An 18,423-nucleotide genomic window follows, 5' to 3' on the forward strand; every position below is an offset into this window, starting at 1 on the left:
TTCAGGCCAGGCTGTTTCTTTGGGTCAGATGGCTCTGATTCTTTCTGCCGCTTTGAGGGTATTAAGCCTGGCCGCCTGGCTTGTTTGAGCCTTCAGAGGGGAAGAAGGCTGGCAGTCTTAGGTATATACACTTTCCCTATATATATTCGGTATATACACTTTCCCCTCACCTGTTTTTAGAGTGGTACTGCTACACTCAGCTGGGCTCTCTTGTCCGGAGACCCTCCATGTCATGCTTTCCAGAGAATGGACCTAGGTTCTGGCTGTGCTGGCTGGGGGAAGGCATCTAGGAATAATTAACAGACTTCCCACCATTCCTCCTGTCTCCCCTCTACCATCACTCTCACTGCTGGAAGTTCCCGACTCCGCTAAGTCTTGCTTTTGTTGGGAGTTTCGAATGCAAACCGGGTTCCCTGTCAGCTTTCCCTTCTGCTTCTATAAATTCATCTTGCTCCATCTTGTCTGCCACTTCCAAATTTGGTTGCTGGTGGGGCGCCTGGGTGGCTCAGTCCGTTGAGGATCTGACTTCCGGCTCTGTGCTGACAGCTCAGAGCCTGGAGCCTGCTTTGGATTCTGTGTCTCTCTCTGCCCTTCTGCCACTCATGCTCTGTCTCTCTCTCCCTCTCAAAGATAAACAAACGTTAAAAAGTATATTTAAAAACCCAAAAAACAAATTTGGTTCCCGTTAACTATTTTCCCCTTCTCCTTTTGGGTTTGTGCCTTTTGAAAAATCTTATACTGTCATTTAAAAATGGTATGGGGTGGGAACGGAGCTAAATGCCGGCGTTCAAGCTATCATCTTTTGACCTCTGAAGATTTAAACCCACTAGCCATCCTTCACTATCAGAACTGACTCTTAAAGTGAATACGTATTCTTTGCTTCTCAAACAGTTGTCGGAAGAGGTAGAAAATGACGCTGTCTTTTGTTTAAAAATTTTTGTCTGTATTAGAAGACAGGTAAAATCTTCTGAATTCTGGAGCTAATTAAATATGACTCAACAAAGCATCCCAAGAACATTCTATAATAACTAGCTATTCATGGATCTTACTCTGCTAGTCAAGGTACTTTGCTCAAAGGGACTAGAAACGTGTCCAAACTACACTGGACACACACACACACACACACCCACCCATTCAGTTTTACTTGCAACTGTATATATGATACCTGGCAAGTAAAACAAGTTATTTGATTTGAAATGGAGCAGTGAGTAGAATTTTTATTGCAAAGTTGGCAAAAAAACTTGAGCCATTCTCTTTAAATACGTTTAAGACTTAAGGGGAAAATGACAGATTTGTTGTGCTTGTCATAAAGGCTGCTTTACGATTTTATAAATAAAAAAAGCAAGACTTTGTTCCTGAAAACAATTCAGTCTCAACTAAAAAAGAAAGCCAACAAATTAACTCCACTCACAAAATGCTGTCTTTTGCGTTTATGATATAGGATGCGGGAAGGGTCATCAATCAGGTGGAGGCAGCGATGGGTGGCGGTGTGGCAGCAAAACCCATGTGAAGTCAGACAGAATGGGTTTGAATCCCGTGTGGCCCTGAGGAGTTCTGGGTCTTGGGCAGGTTACCCAGCTGAGCCTTTCTATTCTAGAAAATGGGCATGGACGCCACAGGGCCACTTTGAGGATTAATAATGTAAGAACACACATAAATTGCTTATCTCCATGCCTGGTACAAAGCAGATACAAACTGTAGTAAAACAGCAAAAGAAAACACCCATATCAACGTGACTTGACTGACAACCGCGCATGACAGGCAGCCGGGGCTCTCTGGCTTGGAAGGCAGCCGGGCCGTGTTAGAGGGTTCGCGTTCTGGCATCTGATTGGCTGAGCTGTCAGAGTTTTAGGATGTTGTCCTATACCCCATCCTTCTGCGAGGCTGTTCCACTTTATCTGCTATAATAAATTGCTCCATGTTATAGCAATAACATCAATAAAAGTAATGCCTGATGCTAATGTGCTATGAATGTCTCATCAGGAACTGAAGAAAATTAGTCTAAAACTGCTCACCACATCCAAAGTCAGAGAGGCTCATTTCTCAGTCAATTAGGTATGAAGAGTGAGGCTTAAGCCAAGTGTAAAAGGCGCCGGTGGAATGCGTCCCGAGATGAGGGCCTGCCTCTTAGCACTCAGGTTTTCACAAGGTGAAGAAGACGGATGAGGACTTTGTATAAAGATAGTGAGATACGTCAATAAAGCCCTGCATTGCCTCAGTTTCACTAACAGCACCTGCGTGTGTTTGAGAACAGCATCCCTTGGTTTCCTACCCAAGTGCCGTAATTGTGTGCAGTACAGCTTGAGTTAAAATATTTCATGAGGCTCTATATGTAAGATAAATAGCAATCATCATAATAACGAACACTTGTTAGGGTTCATAATTGGTTCTAGGCACTCTACGTATACCAACTCATTTAATCTTGTCAACCATGCTATCAAGAAGGGAGCGAGTGCACCATTTAATAGATAAGAACATGGTACAGAGAGGTCAAGAGAATCGAGGAGTGGGGTGGTCTAGGCTCTGAGGCTTGCTCTTAATCATTTTTCAAGTTAGTGTATCTTTGGCTCACACAAAGGCCTTTGCTTAAACATCTATATTCACTGTCTCCTTCAAAGGCTCATTTTCTGGAGTGAACAGTTGTTAGTAGAAGATAGTTAGTAGAAGATTGTTTCTGATGGACTCCTTATTCATTCACTCAACAAAGAGAGGGATTAAATAAGCACCGTGTAGGGGCACCTGGGTGGCTCAGTCGGTTAAGCCTCTAACTCTTGATTTTGGTGCAGGTCACGAGCTCACAGTTGGTGGGACTGAGCCCCGCACTGGGCTCTGCACTTGGAGAGCAGAGTCTGCTTGGGATTCTCTCTCTTTGTCTCTCTCTGCCCCTTCCCTGCTCTCTCCCTCTCTCTCAAAAAAAAAAAAAAAAACAAACAAAAAAACATAAAAAAAATAAGCACCTTGTATACATCAGGAACTGTGTGAGGCCTCAGGAGTTTACTATTTCATAACAATAAACACGGATTCTGGCCTTTTTAAAAATTCTTATTTATTTTCGAGAGAGAGAGCACGAGCAGAAGAAGGAGCAGAGACAGGGTGGCATAGAATCCAAAGCAGGCTCCAAGCTGGCAGGCAGCACAGAGCCTAATGTGGGGCTCAAACTCATGCAGTCAGGTGCTTAACCAACTGAGCCACTCAGGTGCCCCTGGCCTTTTTTTTTTTTTTTCTTTAAAGTAAATTCTGTTTTCTCATTTGGGAAAATATGGGTATTTTCCATGAGGAGACACAAACTCAGTATGGCAATAAGTTGTATAAATGGAGCTGTAGCTCCATAGACGGGCTGACAAGCATGTCTGACAAGCTTATGTGTCATATCTCCGTCTTCATCCAGGAATAGCATCATACTGGTAGCTTCCATAAACCGCTTCAGCTTACCGCTGGCTAAAAGTCAGGCCATTCTTGTGGGGGTTTTGGGGTAGTTTCCATTGTTGGTATTAAATGTAATGCTTAATACATGTATAACACCATCAAAAAGCATAATTTTAAATGACTCTTCATATGAATAAAATATGTTGTACTTGTGTGTACCTGAATACACTTCGAAGTGTATTCAAAGTGTATTCAAAGATTAAGCAGCTAAGTGCCAACTTTAAAAAAAAAGAATATATCATAGGATTAGTTTCTAAATGGATACTCTCCTTTATAGTTAAACTACGCTTTTGTGTATATCAATTTTTTTCTTTAAATTTTTAAAAACGGAGGTATAGTTGACACAGCGTTACATTAGTTTAAGTGTAAAATATAGTGGTTCGACAGGTCCATTTGTTATGCTATGCTCACCACAAGTGCGGCCACCCACCACCTGTCACCATGCAATGCTATTACAATACCATCGACTATATCCTCTATGCTGTCCCTTTTGTTCCCGTGACTTACTCATTCCATAATGGAAGCCTGTATCGCCCACTCCCCTTCACCCATTTTGTCCATCTCCCTACTCTCCTCCCCTATGTATATCAACTTTTAAGAATAAGTCTATTGCAGGGGCGCCTGGGTGGCTCAGTCGGTTAAGCATCCAACTCTTGGCTTTGGCTCAGGTCGTGATCTCTCAGTTCGTGGGTTCGAGCCCCATGTCAGGCTCTGCACTAACAGTGCAGAGCCTGCTTGGGATTCTCTGTCTCTCCCCCCCTTTCTCTCTGCCCCTCCCCTGCTCGTGCTCTCTCTCTCTCTCAAAATAAATAAACTTAAAAAAAAAAACTAAATCGATTGTATGAAAAACCATAAAGACAATTTTCCCACTTAAAATTTGGAAGTAAAATGACTATGTGGCAATAGAAGCTTCTGAGCAGTGGGTGTTTTTGGCCTGCGCACAAGCAATACACCTCTCTAAGGACAGGGAGTGCATTTTCAAAACCTAGCAGAGGGCCTAGGCGTGGTAGGCGCTCAGGACGCATTTATTTAACGAAGGCAAAGGGAAGAAAGAACGGAGTGGACAGTGCGCCTCTGTGAGAAGCCAGCAGTTTATGTCCTACTCCAAGAGAGGCCGTTTTCATAGCCAATCCTGAAGGAATAAATAAATGGAATGGAATAAACAGAATAGAGAGCAGCTTTGAAGCTACACGGGGGTTGCAGCAGCCACGTTGAGCCCCAAACATTTTTAGAATAGTAAGTTCTGATGAGCTCTCCCTTAATTTCAGTAACCAGCACTGTTGAGAGAATGACCGCATCCCGTTTCATGATGAACAGACTGAGAGGCTAAGCGACCCAGTTAAAGGCATAAGTGACTTCGGTAGTACCTAGAAGAGGTCCAGAGTCTTCCAAATCCCACCTCACCTTTCTACATATCATAGAGAGGCATGTAGACACCTCGGTCCTACTCTTCTCCCAGGAGGCCACACTGGCGTTCAGGAGGTGGGTACAGGCGCTCTCTCATACACATAGCTTCTTGTCCTTAACACTGATTCTGTGTTGTAGGTCCACTATTTTTAGTGTTGCGCCAGATCTGTCTGATGTATTGGTTATAACTGAAATTTCATTTTCAGTGTTGCGTTTATATTGTCAAAGTGGCAGTGGACAGCCCCCATTTCACACTGCCCAGTTGAGAACTATTTTTGCCTTAACCGCTGACATAAATGCGATCCAACAGAGTGTAGCGAGGCATGGCATAAAGTGCCTTGATGTAACCTCATCACTCTTTCTTGAAGGGACCACTCCTTGATCACAAACATTGCCTCTTTGGTCTTCATGTATTAATCATTTGCTTCATTTTCTTGGGGCATTTGTGGATGAACCTAGTTTATGGATATTAACAGCATAAAAACTTCAATTTCCATTCTATAAACAGGGGCTGAAATTTTCAAAGCTGTTTTACCAAAGCAGTTATTCATCTAGAGCCCGAGGAAAGGAGGGAATTAAACACATTTATAGTTCTGCTTTTCTTTTTGGTTTGGTTACCCAGACATCTTGGACCATGCAGGAATTCAGAAAGTTCCTAAATTAAGAGATAATATTTCAGTGTTGTAAAATGGCTTATAGATGCATAGTGGGCAGATAGGAGGATAGTTTTAAAAGGAAATAAATGCGACTTTTGTTAGTGAAATGGATTATTGTGAAGACTTAATCACAATATAATAAAATGTAGGGAACCCATATGCATTTATATGCTCATTTAATTATTCATGGTGGGGGTGAGACACATTTATTGGGCACTTATTACTTGCCAGGGACTGCACTAGGTATAAATATGTTATATACCTATATACTAGGTATATAAATATGTTATATACCTATATACTAGGTATATAAATATGTTATATACCTATATACTAGGTATATAAATATGTTATATACCTATATACTAGGTATATAAATATGTTATATACCTATATACTAGGTATATAAATATGTTATATACCTATATACTAGGTATATAAATATGTTATATACCTATATACTAGGTATATAAATATGTTATTTTACATAATACTTCAAACAATTCTATACTTTGTAAAAGGCGAAAGATTTATGCGATCTGAAGAGAAACCAGAGTATAAACAATCCTATATTTTGTAGATATCCTTATTTCCATTTGACAGATGAAGAAACATAAGACTGGAGACAGTTTAAGTAAATGCCCCATTCACACCGCTGGTTAAGTGCTAGAGGTGTGAGTGGCTCTGTATGTTTGTAACATTACAGGGAAACTTGGCAATGACACTTAAAACATTTTTCACACCTGTAAGCCATTTGACAATACAATTTCCTAATGTCTTTTTTAAATGCTGCATTAAAAAAAAAAAGTCACTTTTACTTACAACTGATGGTTATTCCAAGTTCCACATTATGCTTCTTAGGGAGCTTTACATGAAACGTTCCACTACTTGGGATGACAGACTCTGTAATTTCAAAACAAAGAAGAGTACGTTTGTAGGTGACCAGGAAGAATGGAGCACCAATCAATGGAAATGCATCAGGGATTCTTGTATCATAATCGTCTGAAGTTCAAGTTGTAGGAATTGAAGTAAATGAATGCCTATAAAATCCTGATAAATTGCATTCCTGGTTAAGAGTGGATGTCCTGCTCGGAGGCAACTGTGTGCATTTCACAGCAACAGCTGAGTTCAGTATTTCTTAAGTGTTATTCAGGCAACATTTGCATCGAATTTGCCTGGAATGCAAGTTACAAACAGATTTCTGAATCATCCGGGATCTATGGAATCAGAGTTTCTGAAGATAAAGCCTAGACGTCTACATTTTAAACATATTCTCCAGGTGATTTTTTAACAGATTTTTTAAAATGTTTATTAAAAAAAATTTTTTTAATGTTTTTTTATTTTTTGAGAGAGAGATTGACAGAGTGTGAGCAGGGGAGGGGCAGAGAGAGAAAGGAAGGCACAGAATCTGAAGCAGGCTCCAGGCTCCGAGCTGTCAGCACAGAGCCTGACGCGGGGCTCGAACCCACGAACTGTGAGATCATGACCTGAGCTGAAGTCAGAGGCTCAACCGACTGAGCCACCCAGGTGCCCCTTTAATGTTTATTTTGAGAGAGACAGAGAGTGAGCAGGGAAGGGCAGAGGGAGGGAGACATAGAATTTGAAGCAGGCTCCAGGTGCCCCACTCTCCAGGTAATTCTTAGGCATACTAAAGTTTAATCATAGGTCTGGTTTTCATATATATCTTTTTTTTTCCTCTTCAACCATATTTTTCCAGAATTACCTAGTCAGCAATTCTTTTTTTCAACTGTTTCTTGAAGGTAGCTAGGGGAATAGGTTTTAAGAGAAATTTTAGTTTGATGCGATGGTTGTTGATAGGGGCTGGGGGTGGGGGATAGGAGGTGCCTTAATTTGTAATCTAAACAGTGAAAAGTACCCCTCAAGAGGTAGAAGCGAGAGTGATTCTCAAAATATTTTGCAGCCAGAAGGGTACTGGCTACAACCAGTCAGACTGGACGCTGACTGCTAGGTTGGAACCGAGGGTCCCCGGAGGACCCAACTGCATCAAGGATTGTGCTTAGGTTTCTGGATCATGGGGAGCTCTGGGAGGTCCCGGGGAGGAACGGGAGGGCAGGGGGTACTGGGACAGGGTGCAGGTTGGCTCAGATCCTGTCCAACCGGTACAGAGGTAAGGTGACACTGTAGCAACAGAGAGAACCAGTGGAGCTGGCTGAATCTCAACCCTGGATAGGACTCAGTGGATTCACCAGGGCCTGACTAGTATTGGAGAAAAGAGGGAACTGCTACATATTCTTAAATAGACTCTTCTTAAAATTCCTTTAACAGTCTGGGAGACCTTCAGTTAGAGTTAAGGCTAAAAAGAAAATACGTTAAACGTCCGGTTAAGCTTCCGACTTCAGCCCAGGTCATGATCTTGAGGTTCATGAGTTCAAGTCCCACATCGGGCTCTGTGCTGACAGCTCAGAACCTGGAGCCTGCTTCAGATTCTGTGTCTTCCTCTCTACCTGCCCCTCCCCTGCTCATGCTCTCTCTCTCTCTCTTTCTCAAAAACAAACATTAAGAAAAGAAAGCAAGAAAGCAAGAAAATATCCTCTGAGGAGATAACATCTATTGACTCTAAGCTGCTAATGACTATAATCCTTTCTTGAAGGTTTTGGAAAGGGGTGGAAGGCGCCCGTGAAGGGAAGCATTAGGGTAAGTGGGGGCTTGTGGGATGGCAGAACTAAACCATTTTTACTGCTTGATTTTGCTCAGTGCTTAACCCGCACACAAGGACTCCACCACAACCATGAGGCCCTGGGTTCAATTTGTTAATCACATACTGAACACATTTTGTCTCTGCCAAGCTTAGGTGGAAGTGGGGATGGTCTCATGAGAACAGCTGGAGACTCCCTTCCTCAGCCTTAACTTGCCCGTCCAGGCCTTTTGGACTCTTCTAGGAGGAATTTAGGCCAGTGAACCTTTTATAAGACAAGAATCTGATCTTCTAAAACAGAAGATATGCCACAGGCTGTTCAACTGGAAAACACAATAAAAATTTGATTTCTCTGGGCCCTCCGGGCTTCTAGAATGCCACCTGTGAAAAACGGATCCCCAAGCTGCTTCTCCCAGTCCCTCCCACTGGTCTTTGGTTGTTTTTTTTTTTTAAGTTTTTACTTAAATTCTGGTGAGTTAACATACACCACAATATTAGTTTCAGGTGTGCAATTTAGGGATTCAACACCTCCATACAACACCCAGTGCTCATCACAAGTGCCCTCCCCAATCCCCATCACTTATTTCCTCCATCCCTCTGCCCACCGCCCCCCCATCCCGCCCCGTAACCACGACTTTGTTCTCTACAGTTAGGAGTCTATTTCTTGGTCTGCCAATCTCTCTCTCTCCTCTGTCTCTCTCAGATTTTTTCCCTATTTTCTTTTTTTGTTTCTTAAATTCCACATATGAATGAGATCATATGGTATTCGTCGTTCTCTGACTTATTTTGCTTAGCACCCTCCTACTCTTCTTAACTTTTTGATGAGTGTCACAGACTGTGAGTGGATGTCTTTGGCTTTGCTCTTGTCCCCAACTAACACACTGATGTACCAGAAAGGATCCATATATATTCATTTGTTTATTCATAAAGAATCTGTACCCTTGGGACGCCTGGGTGGCTCAGTCGGTTGGGCATCCGACTCTTGATTTTGGCTCAGGTCATGATCTCATAGTTTTTGGGTTCGGGCCCTGCATTGGGCTCTGCACTGACAGTACAGCCTATTCGGGATTCTCTCTCTCTCCCTCTGTCTCTGCCCCTTCCTTATGTGCACTCTGTCTCTCTCTCTCTAACATAAACTTAAAAAAAAAAAAAAAAAGAATTTGTACCCTTCCCATTTCCCAATAGGTCTTGAGATAGATAAAATTATTTTCCCTAACAGATTTCAAAAAGACTGGCTAGGTTTGATACACTGGGGGAGAAAAAGAAAAGAGGTAAGTAACAGTATATAGGTGTGCTTTACTTCCTGGCTTTGGATGCTGCAGGTATAAATATTTACTTCCCAAACATTTCTCAAATCTGTGCCTTTCTTCCATCTCTTCCCTAAGTCCTCTACATTCCCTGTTCCAACAGTGGAAGACTAATTGCCACCTTCTTCTCACCCCTAAAGTGACAGTTAAGAGTGGGGAATTACCATGCAGACTGGGGGCTGAGAGGGCATCTGAATGGACCACATTTTGCCTATCTGCACCAACAGCCAGTCTGCAGAGAGAAGCGAGGGCACATGAGGAGCCTGCACGAGGTCTTGGAAAGCCTGTGCTTGGCCATGACAGCCTTTTTGTCTGATTCGAGAGCTTCCTGGGGCTGTCTGCATTTCCTGTCCTCCAGGGCTGTGAAACACCTGTGTGCTTCCAGTAAATGCCCCTTCTCTGCCTGAATTAGCTCCTGTGCATTTCTGCTGCTTGCAACGGAAAGATCCCTGATGAACACATTGAGCTGGTAGAGGAAATGGGATGGGAGCTAAGCAGAAAGCCTCCACAGAAGTGTTCATGGGTGTGGTAGGAATTTCATTACCCAGATAAGGCTTGCAAGTGGTCCGTGAGTACATGCATAAGAAGCTTTAGAGGCAGAAATGGCTTCGCTAATTCCGGAACTCACTTGATGTATGTTTGTTTTAGTGTTCTGTGTTTTGTTTTTTTTTTTAATTTTTTTTAACGTTTATTTATTTTTGAGACAGAGAGAGACAGAGCATGAACGGGGGAGGGGCAGAGAGAGAGGGAGACACAGAATCGGAAGCAGGCTCCAGGCTCTGAGCCATCAGCCCAGAGCCCGACGCGGGGCTCGAACTCACGGACCGTGAGATCGTGACCTGAGCTGAAGTCGGACGCTTAACCAACTGAGCCACCCAGGCGCCCCAAGTGTTCTGTGTTTTTTACAAAAATTCTCTGTGAAAGGGGAGGGGAGCATATGGTATGCTCGTATGTATGTATACATGTATTCACGTATGTATATAACAGCTTGTCCATGATGCTACTATACAAATGAGGTCTTGGAACCCTACAGGCCGGGAATCATTGATCTAGAATTATTACTATAGCAACATTTTGCTTTTATAAATTTTTAATGCAGGGAACCTTGACCGAGATTAACATTGTTAATGACACTGGAGGAGATATTACCACTTTCTGGAAAATAGTAATGAATCATGTTTGACTACACGAGATTTGAAATATTCATAATGATGAAGAAATATCAACAAATGAATCTCTTTGATCAGCCGTGGCTTCATTTTAATCTTTAAATGCTAACATGATTTATTTTATACTTGGTAAGTTTTTTTTGTTTCTTTGTTTTGTTTTTGCCCACACAGTTATTTGGTGGTTGAAGCAAAGGCCTATTTACACTGGTGTTTCTTAAAGAACTACTATTGGAGAGGAAAAGATACTTGGAGAAATCATAGGTTTAGAACAAACAGCTGGAATGTTTACTTTGTTAGACTCCCATGTGATTATTTTGTGCTTCTCTTGTTTTGCCTTATCTTTGTTAATACTGTAATTAAAAACACATTTGGGTAAACAAAGGCTCCCTTCTTTCCAATTGGCCTGCTTTTCCTGCCTGAAGCATTCGTTGTTGGCACAGTAAGATAATCACCCCATCATAATTCATCAACCTGCACACCCTTATGAGACTTGAAAAAGTAAGGAGTTCTGAGAGGGAGCGGGGAAACGTAGATGCTTAACCCCCAACCACTCAGAGGAAAGCACGGGGGCTCCCGCAATGATGGCAAACATCATTTGATAGGATTTTCACTGGGACTTCTTTCCAGAACAAAGCCGTATTTTTTTTTTTTTTCTGACAAAATAACTTTATAGTCAAAGCAGAATCTTCAAGTGTTCACAATTTTGTAGACTGGTATTTAAAAGACAGTATTGAAAAAGGCAAAATGTAAGTTGTGCATATATTATGAATATAGCTTTATAAAATTATATACATGATAAACGACGTTGTAAAGAAATATAAAAAAACTTTTATTAAAGTGATGAGGCTGTGAATAATTTCAGCTTTAAAAAGAATCCCATCAATGTCACTACAATGTTGTTTATACAGTGGTGCCCATTAAAAGAGATAGATTTAGGCAAGAGTGCACTCGCAGGCAAGCTTTTTTTTTTTTTTTTAATTTTTTTTAATGTTTATTCATTTTTGAGAGACAGAGAGAGACAGAGCATGAGCGGGGAAGGGGCAGAGAGAGAGGGAGGCACAGAATCGGAAGCAGGCTCCAGGCTCTGAGCCATCAGCACAGAGCCTGATGCGGGGCTCGAACTCACAGACTGTGAGATCATGACCTGAGCCGAAGTCAGACGCTCAACCGACCGAGCCACCTAGGCGCCCCAAGCTTTTTTTTTTTTTTTTTTTTAATTAAATATAATTGATTGTCAAGTTGGTTTCCATACAACACCCAGTGCTCATCCCAACAGGTGCCCGCCTCAATCCCATCACCCACTTTCCCCTCTCCCCTACCCCCCATCAACCCTCAGTTTGTTCTCAGCATTTGTCTCTTATAGTTTGCCTCCCTCCTTCTCTGTAACTTTTTTTCCCCCATCCCCTCCCCCATGGTTTTCTGTTAAGCTTTTCAGGATCCACATATGAGTGAAAACATATGGTATCTGTCTTTCACTGACAGGAAAGCTTTTTAAACTCTGTGTTACTTAAAATAGAGATGGCTTATCTCTGAGACCCAATAGTTTGGGAATTAATATCTTGGTATGTTTCTGAGGAAGAATTTTGGAAATGGGTGGCCCACATTCGGGCAATTAGGAGTGAATCCAGGATAGGACTAGTCTTGAATTAGCTCATGTCCAGAGATTTCCTATACCAATGTTCCAAGATCTCAATTGGCTACAAGAGAGCTTTCTGACCCCAGCAGTTTCCAGCAGATTCCAGTAGATTGGTAATGACTAACTAAAGTGTTTTATTGGAGATTCTGATGTTGTGTCTGGGCTCAGCAAGAGAATACTGAAATCAATTAGTGATGTTGGCCATGAGCAAGGGAGGAGAGAATGACAGGATGGGAGCATATTTTTTTTCTGGCCTTATTCTACATCATTTCTATCCATTTGAAACACGTTGATTTCTGGAACAATTGGGCAGGGGGGAAAGACCTTTGGTCCCTTTTCCCCTGTCTCTTATTCAAGCAAACTTGGCACTGAACAGAGTGAGTTTAATAGACAAGTTTCTATTTCTTAGAGGAGCTTAAACCAAGGATATTCAAATAGTTAATCAGCAAATATTAAGCTATACATATACATTAAGTATGGATTAAACAATGAAAAAACATTGAGGATACACATAAAATAAACATGTATTGATAGCACAAGTAAATGCTTGGATTCTGCTTATGGCAGAGGTCAAATTGTGCTGGCCATTCCACTACAGGGGGGTTTCAAGAATATGCTGTGTTACATCCTACAATGCACAGGATAGCCATCTCCCCTCAACACACAACGACAATACGCAGAAATTCAGAAATCCTGCGCTTTCGTGCTGGAAACCCCCACATCTCCTGAACAGGCAGTGTAATATGATATGAAAAAGACAGGCGCAAGTCAACAGTCTACTTTGCTCTATGACCTTGAGTTTCCCCGCCCAAACTTCAGTTTCTCCATTTATAAATAAATGAAGGTATTGGATTGTAAGAGTCCCTTCACCACTAATGTTCTGTGATTGTAGTAATACATTCTGGGGCTGCTGGACGGCCTTCTTTGAAAAGCACACCCTCATCAACATCTGACTGATCCTTACAGGGTCCTTCTACCAGATTCCTGCTTGGTCACAGCTGACAAGAAGGGGAAGCTAACAAATCTGAGAATTAGAAACTTGAACTGGCTGGCACTGGCTGGGCCCTTCAGCAAAGATGGGGCAATCAAGTACAATCAAAAGCCAGAAAAAACTTGTAGAGAGACAAATGGAGCAGATATGCAGAGACAAGCAACACTGAGAGACCAGGAACTCCAGAGAAATAGTGGATATGAAATCAGTTCTTTTTTTTTTTTAAGTTTATTTATTTATTTTGAGAGAGAGAGAGAGAGAGAGAGAGAGAGAGAGAGAGAGAGAGAGAATCCCAAGCGGGCTCTGGGCTGTGAGCACAGAGCTTGATGTGGGGCTCAAACCCACAAACTGTGAGATCATGACTTGAGCCAAAACCAAGAGTCAGAAGGGTAAGTGACTGAGCCACCCATGCACCCCTGAAATCAGTTCTTGATGCAAACTGAGGTTCCTGGATCCAGTCCCTCAGGAGAGACAAATGCACTTCATTCATTCATTCATTCATTCATTCACCAAGTATTGGCTGAGAGGCTCTTGTATTCCAAGCACTATTCTGGGTGCTGGGATACATTAGTGAACAAAAGGCACAAAGTCCCTGACATCATAGATATTTTTCCAGTGGAGAAGATGAGACAATAAGTACATCCACAATATAACATCAGAGCATGAGTAAGGCTAAGAAGAACCATAAATCTGGGCACAGGAACAGAGTGTTATGGTGAGGGAATGATTCCCTGAACGAGTGATATTTGAGCAAAGACCTGAATGAAGTAAGCAAACCACCTGAATGTGGGAGGGAAGAGCTACTCAGGCAGGGGAAACTGCAGAGATCCTCTGATGGGCTTGTGTTCAGCATGTCAACAGCAGCTAGTTCATACTCCCTCATTCCAAGTCCTGCCCTCCTTCTGGGAGATTCCACTGTGTGGATGCTCTTTCCATCACACTGCATTCCAATTTCCCAGACCTCTGGTTGAATAATATTCGCCTCCCTTCTACTTCACTTCAGCAGCTCACTACCCTGAGCCCTACTTGACCTTCTCTGAAATGCTAAGCTCTAATATGCCACTTTGACCTCAGTCTCCCGCCATTAGCTCCCTCCTCAACTTTCTCTTACTACGCCCATTTTTCTTCCTGAATACTCCTAAGCCCTTGAGTCCTCTCTTTCTTCCCAGTCTACCATGCTGATCCATTATTGACTTCCATCCATCTGTAGCCTAGATTCCCTCAAGGCAGTATGTGTAGTGGTTAGAGCATGGCCTTAGGAGCCAGACCGTCTGGGTGAAAATCCCAGCCCTACCATTAACTCCATGGGCTTCATTTTTCTGGCGACAAAATAACAGTAACCTCCATTGCTGTTATAAGTGAGCTAATGCACATGCAGTGCTTAGAAGAGTGACATGCCATAGAGTAAGCATTTCGTAGTATTACCATGATTTTGATGTTATTACTATAGTTATTCATCTGTTCTTCCTGCAACAATTTGAACTACTGTGACTTTAGTTTTCTTTCTGTTGAACCTTCTCTGGAAATCTCAATCTCTGGTTCAGTCTAATCACCTAGCACCTCTGCTGTTACTCCTCAGTAGCTGAGGCCACCTGACAAAAAACTACTTGGCCGTGCAGGTTGACAGTGCTATTAACTTAGAGCTTCTGGACTTTGCATGGTCCACCACCCAGCTGGAAAATCCCTGTACATGGGTCTGGTTAGCTTTCTCAGTCATTTCCCCATTAGCTATTCTAAACCATCATTCTTTTCAACTCCCCAAGATGCTGATCCTTTTTACCTTTGCTTGACAGTTCTTACATGAATGTCTCAATAGTTATATTCTCACATCCTTCTCTTCAAACTCACAAGAGGCGGCCATCAACCTTTTGTCTTAGACTAGTTATCTACCTGTGTTCTAGACAACTTCTCTGCTCATCCCTTTAGGGACCTATATCCATCAATTATCTTTTTTCTCCCTCATTCACTTCAGGCCTCAGATATGTTCAGATCTCTCCAATCTCAACAAAACAAAACAGCAAAACAAATAACTCCCCTCTGAACTCCGAATCTTTTATCTTTTACCCCATCTTTTTCTCACCCACAGTGAAATTTCTTACCATTGCCAAATGTCCCACAGGGCAAAACTGATCTTGACTGAGAACCACTGATTAGAGGATAAAATAGAGTGTCCAGTATGTAATTAAACGCTGTCGAAGTTTTCAAACAAGAAGAGGCCACAGTGGCCTCTGTCCTTTTTATCCATTCACTGCATTTTTCTAGTTACCCTCTTTCAAAGCCCAGTTCATTGGCAGAAAGCAAGCATAGCCTGCCTGTATTTCTCTGCCCATTCCTCACTCCTCAGCTTTCTGTGGTCTGACTCCTGTCCCCCAACTCCCTGAATATACTCTGCAATGTCTTTTTTTCTGAATTGCCAAATCCAATGGACCTTTCTTGCCTTATATTACTTGAATTCTCTGAAGCCCCTTTATGCTATTGACCACGACCTTGAAGTTTTTGTTTTGGTTTCCAAAATGCTACCTTTTTTGGGTTCTCCTTTCACTTCTCATAATCCACCTACATTATTTCCTTGGCTAGCATCCTTCCCCTTTCCATCTTAGAATTCCTCAGGCAGCATCCCCTCCTTCCTGCCACTCGTTCCTTAGTGGTCTCCTGTATTTCAGTGACTTCACCAGTCACTGACATGGTGGTTCCTCCTCAAGGCTGCTCTCTGGCCCAGATCCCCCATCGGGCACTTCCTTTCATATTCCAGTGGCAACACACATTCAGTAAGTCTATTCTTATCTTTTAGCAGATCTTGCTCTTGTCTAATTGGCTCTGAGCTCTTTGAAGATATTAATCCTTTTTATTTTCCCTTTAAATGATCTGAACATAGCACAGTGCCTAGCACTGAGTAACTGGTGCTCGATAATTGTCTTCTGAACTAAGGAATGGATGTGCTTGTCCCTTTCCCCCTAGAACTGGCAGTGGATTTGTCTAGTCATGTCTAAAATAGAACTTGTTCGGGGTGCCTGGGTGGCTCAGTTGGTGACCGAGTGACCGACTTCAGCTCAGGTCATGACCTCACGGTTTGTGAGTTAGAGCCCAGCGTCGGGCTCTGTGCTGACAGTTCAGAGCCTGGAGCCTGCTTCGGATTCTGTGTCTCCCTCTCTCTCTGCCCCTAACCCACTCGCATAAAACAGAACTTGTTGTTATCCTCAAATTTCCGTTCCTCAAGTCTTCCTCTCCCTTAAAGCTATCACTCTTTACTTGATTGCTGACTCTTACACCTCAGGAGTCATCCATGATTTTCCCTTTCTCTCATTTTCCATATCCATTCCATAAACAAGTTCTGCTAGTCCTGCTTCAAGCCACATCTTAAGTTGGCCCCTTCCAATCCTTCTTATTACCCCATCTCCAATTCCAAACGTGATCGTCACCCCCAACTTCCTTATGCTGCAGTGAGAACCCTTTCCGTTGGTTCTCAAATCCATCCATCTTACTAATCTGGCCCATGTCTTTTACCCTGGCTGTTCCTTCTACCTGGAATACCCTCCTCCCAGGACGTAGCTGGCTCCTTCCCAACCTTCAAATCTCTGCTCAAATGTCACTTCCTCAGAGAATCATCCCATGAAAATAGCTCCCACAGCCATTCTCTCATCCCCATCCTGCTTTCTTTTCCCCAGAGCACTTATTACTGTCTAAAGTTATATTCGTTAACTTAAAAATCAACTTTCTGTAATACTATATGTTTCATGAAGGAAGGAGCTATTTTTTCTTCCATGTCTACTGCTGCATCTCCAGCTGGCCCACAGTAAACACTCAGCAAGCATTTGCTGGGAAGATGCAATCCCTACATCCAAAGGCACATCTTTACCAGTTGGTAAAGATTGTTGGCTCTATGAAGTGGTATATCACTGTATGAAGACCATTTCATTAAATGGAAACTAGCAGCGACCTCTAAAATCCACACACCTGTTAGCTATTGACAAGGATTCCCTTCCTGATCAAACTTAAGTTAGGCTCCTCTGGGTCCTCTTTTCAATGAGGCCTTATCTTTGGCCTTGTCTGTGACTTGCTGAGCCCAGTTTTAGTGAGAATCCAGCTAACTCAGGTTGTTGAGAATCCCCCCACCATGGAATCTACAATCAAATTCCTCATTCTCACCCCCTTGATATCTAATCAAGTTCCTGTTAGTAATTTTTCATTCCATGACTTCCTACCCTCACCTTGCTTGGTGGCCATAAATTCCCAGCTGCCCATACTGTCTTTGGGACTGAGTTAGTCTCTCTTCCCTATTCCAACTCTTGATCTCTCTTGAAATAGTCTTGAATAAAGTCTTCCTTGTTTTTAACAAGTGTCCGGTGCAATTTCTTTTTCACACTAGAGAATGAATTATTTACCTGCTGGGCTTGTATAAATCCACCTAATGCATTTTCATTGTTCCCTACCAAACTTCCACATGTTCTTTGCAGTGGGAAGGGTCAAAGACAGGCTTTTCTCATCCATGTGACAGAAGAATATGGTTTCTCGAGCATATAGGGGAAGAATAAATGCTACGTGATTTTTTAAAATCACCTTTATATCAGCTAATACTTATGGGGACATTTTAACGAATAGCACAAAAGTAATGCTCAATACAAAATGACACCCCAAATCTCCTAAACAAAAACATGTTCAGTAGGTAAAAAAAAATAGCTCCCCCATCTGCCACACAATCCATATAATTCACATGCGGTCCACTCCTGACTCTGCAGCTGACTCGCGATTATATGACCATACCTGCAACATCAAACTCGATTTCCAGTGTGACCTTGCTCGTGATTGAAGAGTCTCGGAGGAGCTGGTTGGCTTCCTCAAAGGTGCTGTCTTCAGTTGGAATCCCATTAATGGCTATCACTCTGTCTCCAATCTGTAGCACCCCACATCTATATTTAGAACCACATGTTAGAGACTGTAGCCAGAGTAAGTAATTATCAAGTTGAAGTTGCCAAATCTATATTGTTTGATCCTTGTGAAATAGCGTAACCATTCGGTCTTGTCTATTCAATGCTGTGGGCATCGTATTAGGTCAACTGCAAGGTCTTGCACTCTTGTGTTTGATGGATCCAGATGTGAGCCAGGCAATGTTGATGTACCCCAGAGAAGGAACTAATAATTTAAAACTATGGCATTGTTTTAATCTGATCTGAACCA

At 42.3% G+C, this 18,423-nt stretch overlaps 1 protein-coding gene across 11 annotated transcripts in view; it reads right to left on the reverse strand.

The window, feature by feature from the left end:
• Positions 1-18,423, reverse strand: part of GRIP1 (glutamate receptor interacting protein 1) — a 682,693-nt gene that overhangs the window by 64,566 nt on the left and 599,704 nt on the right. For all 11 annotated transcript variants that reach the window (XM_042992703.1, XM_042992699.1, XM_042992700.1 and 8 more), the window contains 2 exons: positions 18,010-18,155; positions 6,312-6,392 (listed from right to left, as the gene is read on the reverse strand). In XM_042992703.1, coding sequence (XP_042848637.1) covers positions 6,312-6,392; positions 18,010-18,155 — 227 coding nt within the window. The remainder of the gene's footprint in view (positions 1-6,311; positions 6,393-18,009; positions 18,156-18,423) is intronic.

This window comes from Panthera tigris, chromosome B4 (genome assembly GCF_018350195.1).
Source record: "Panthera tigris isolate Pti1 chromosome B4, P.tigris_Pti1_mat1.1, whole genome shotgun sequence".
Taxonomy (NCBI): Eukaryota; Metazoa; Chordata; class Mammalia; order Carnivora; family Felidae; genus Panthera; species Panthera tigris.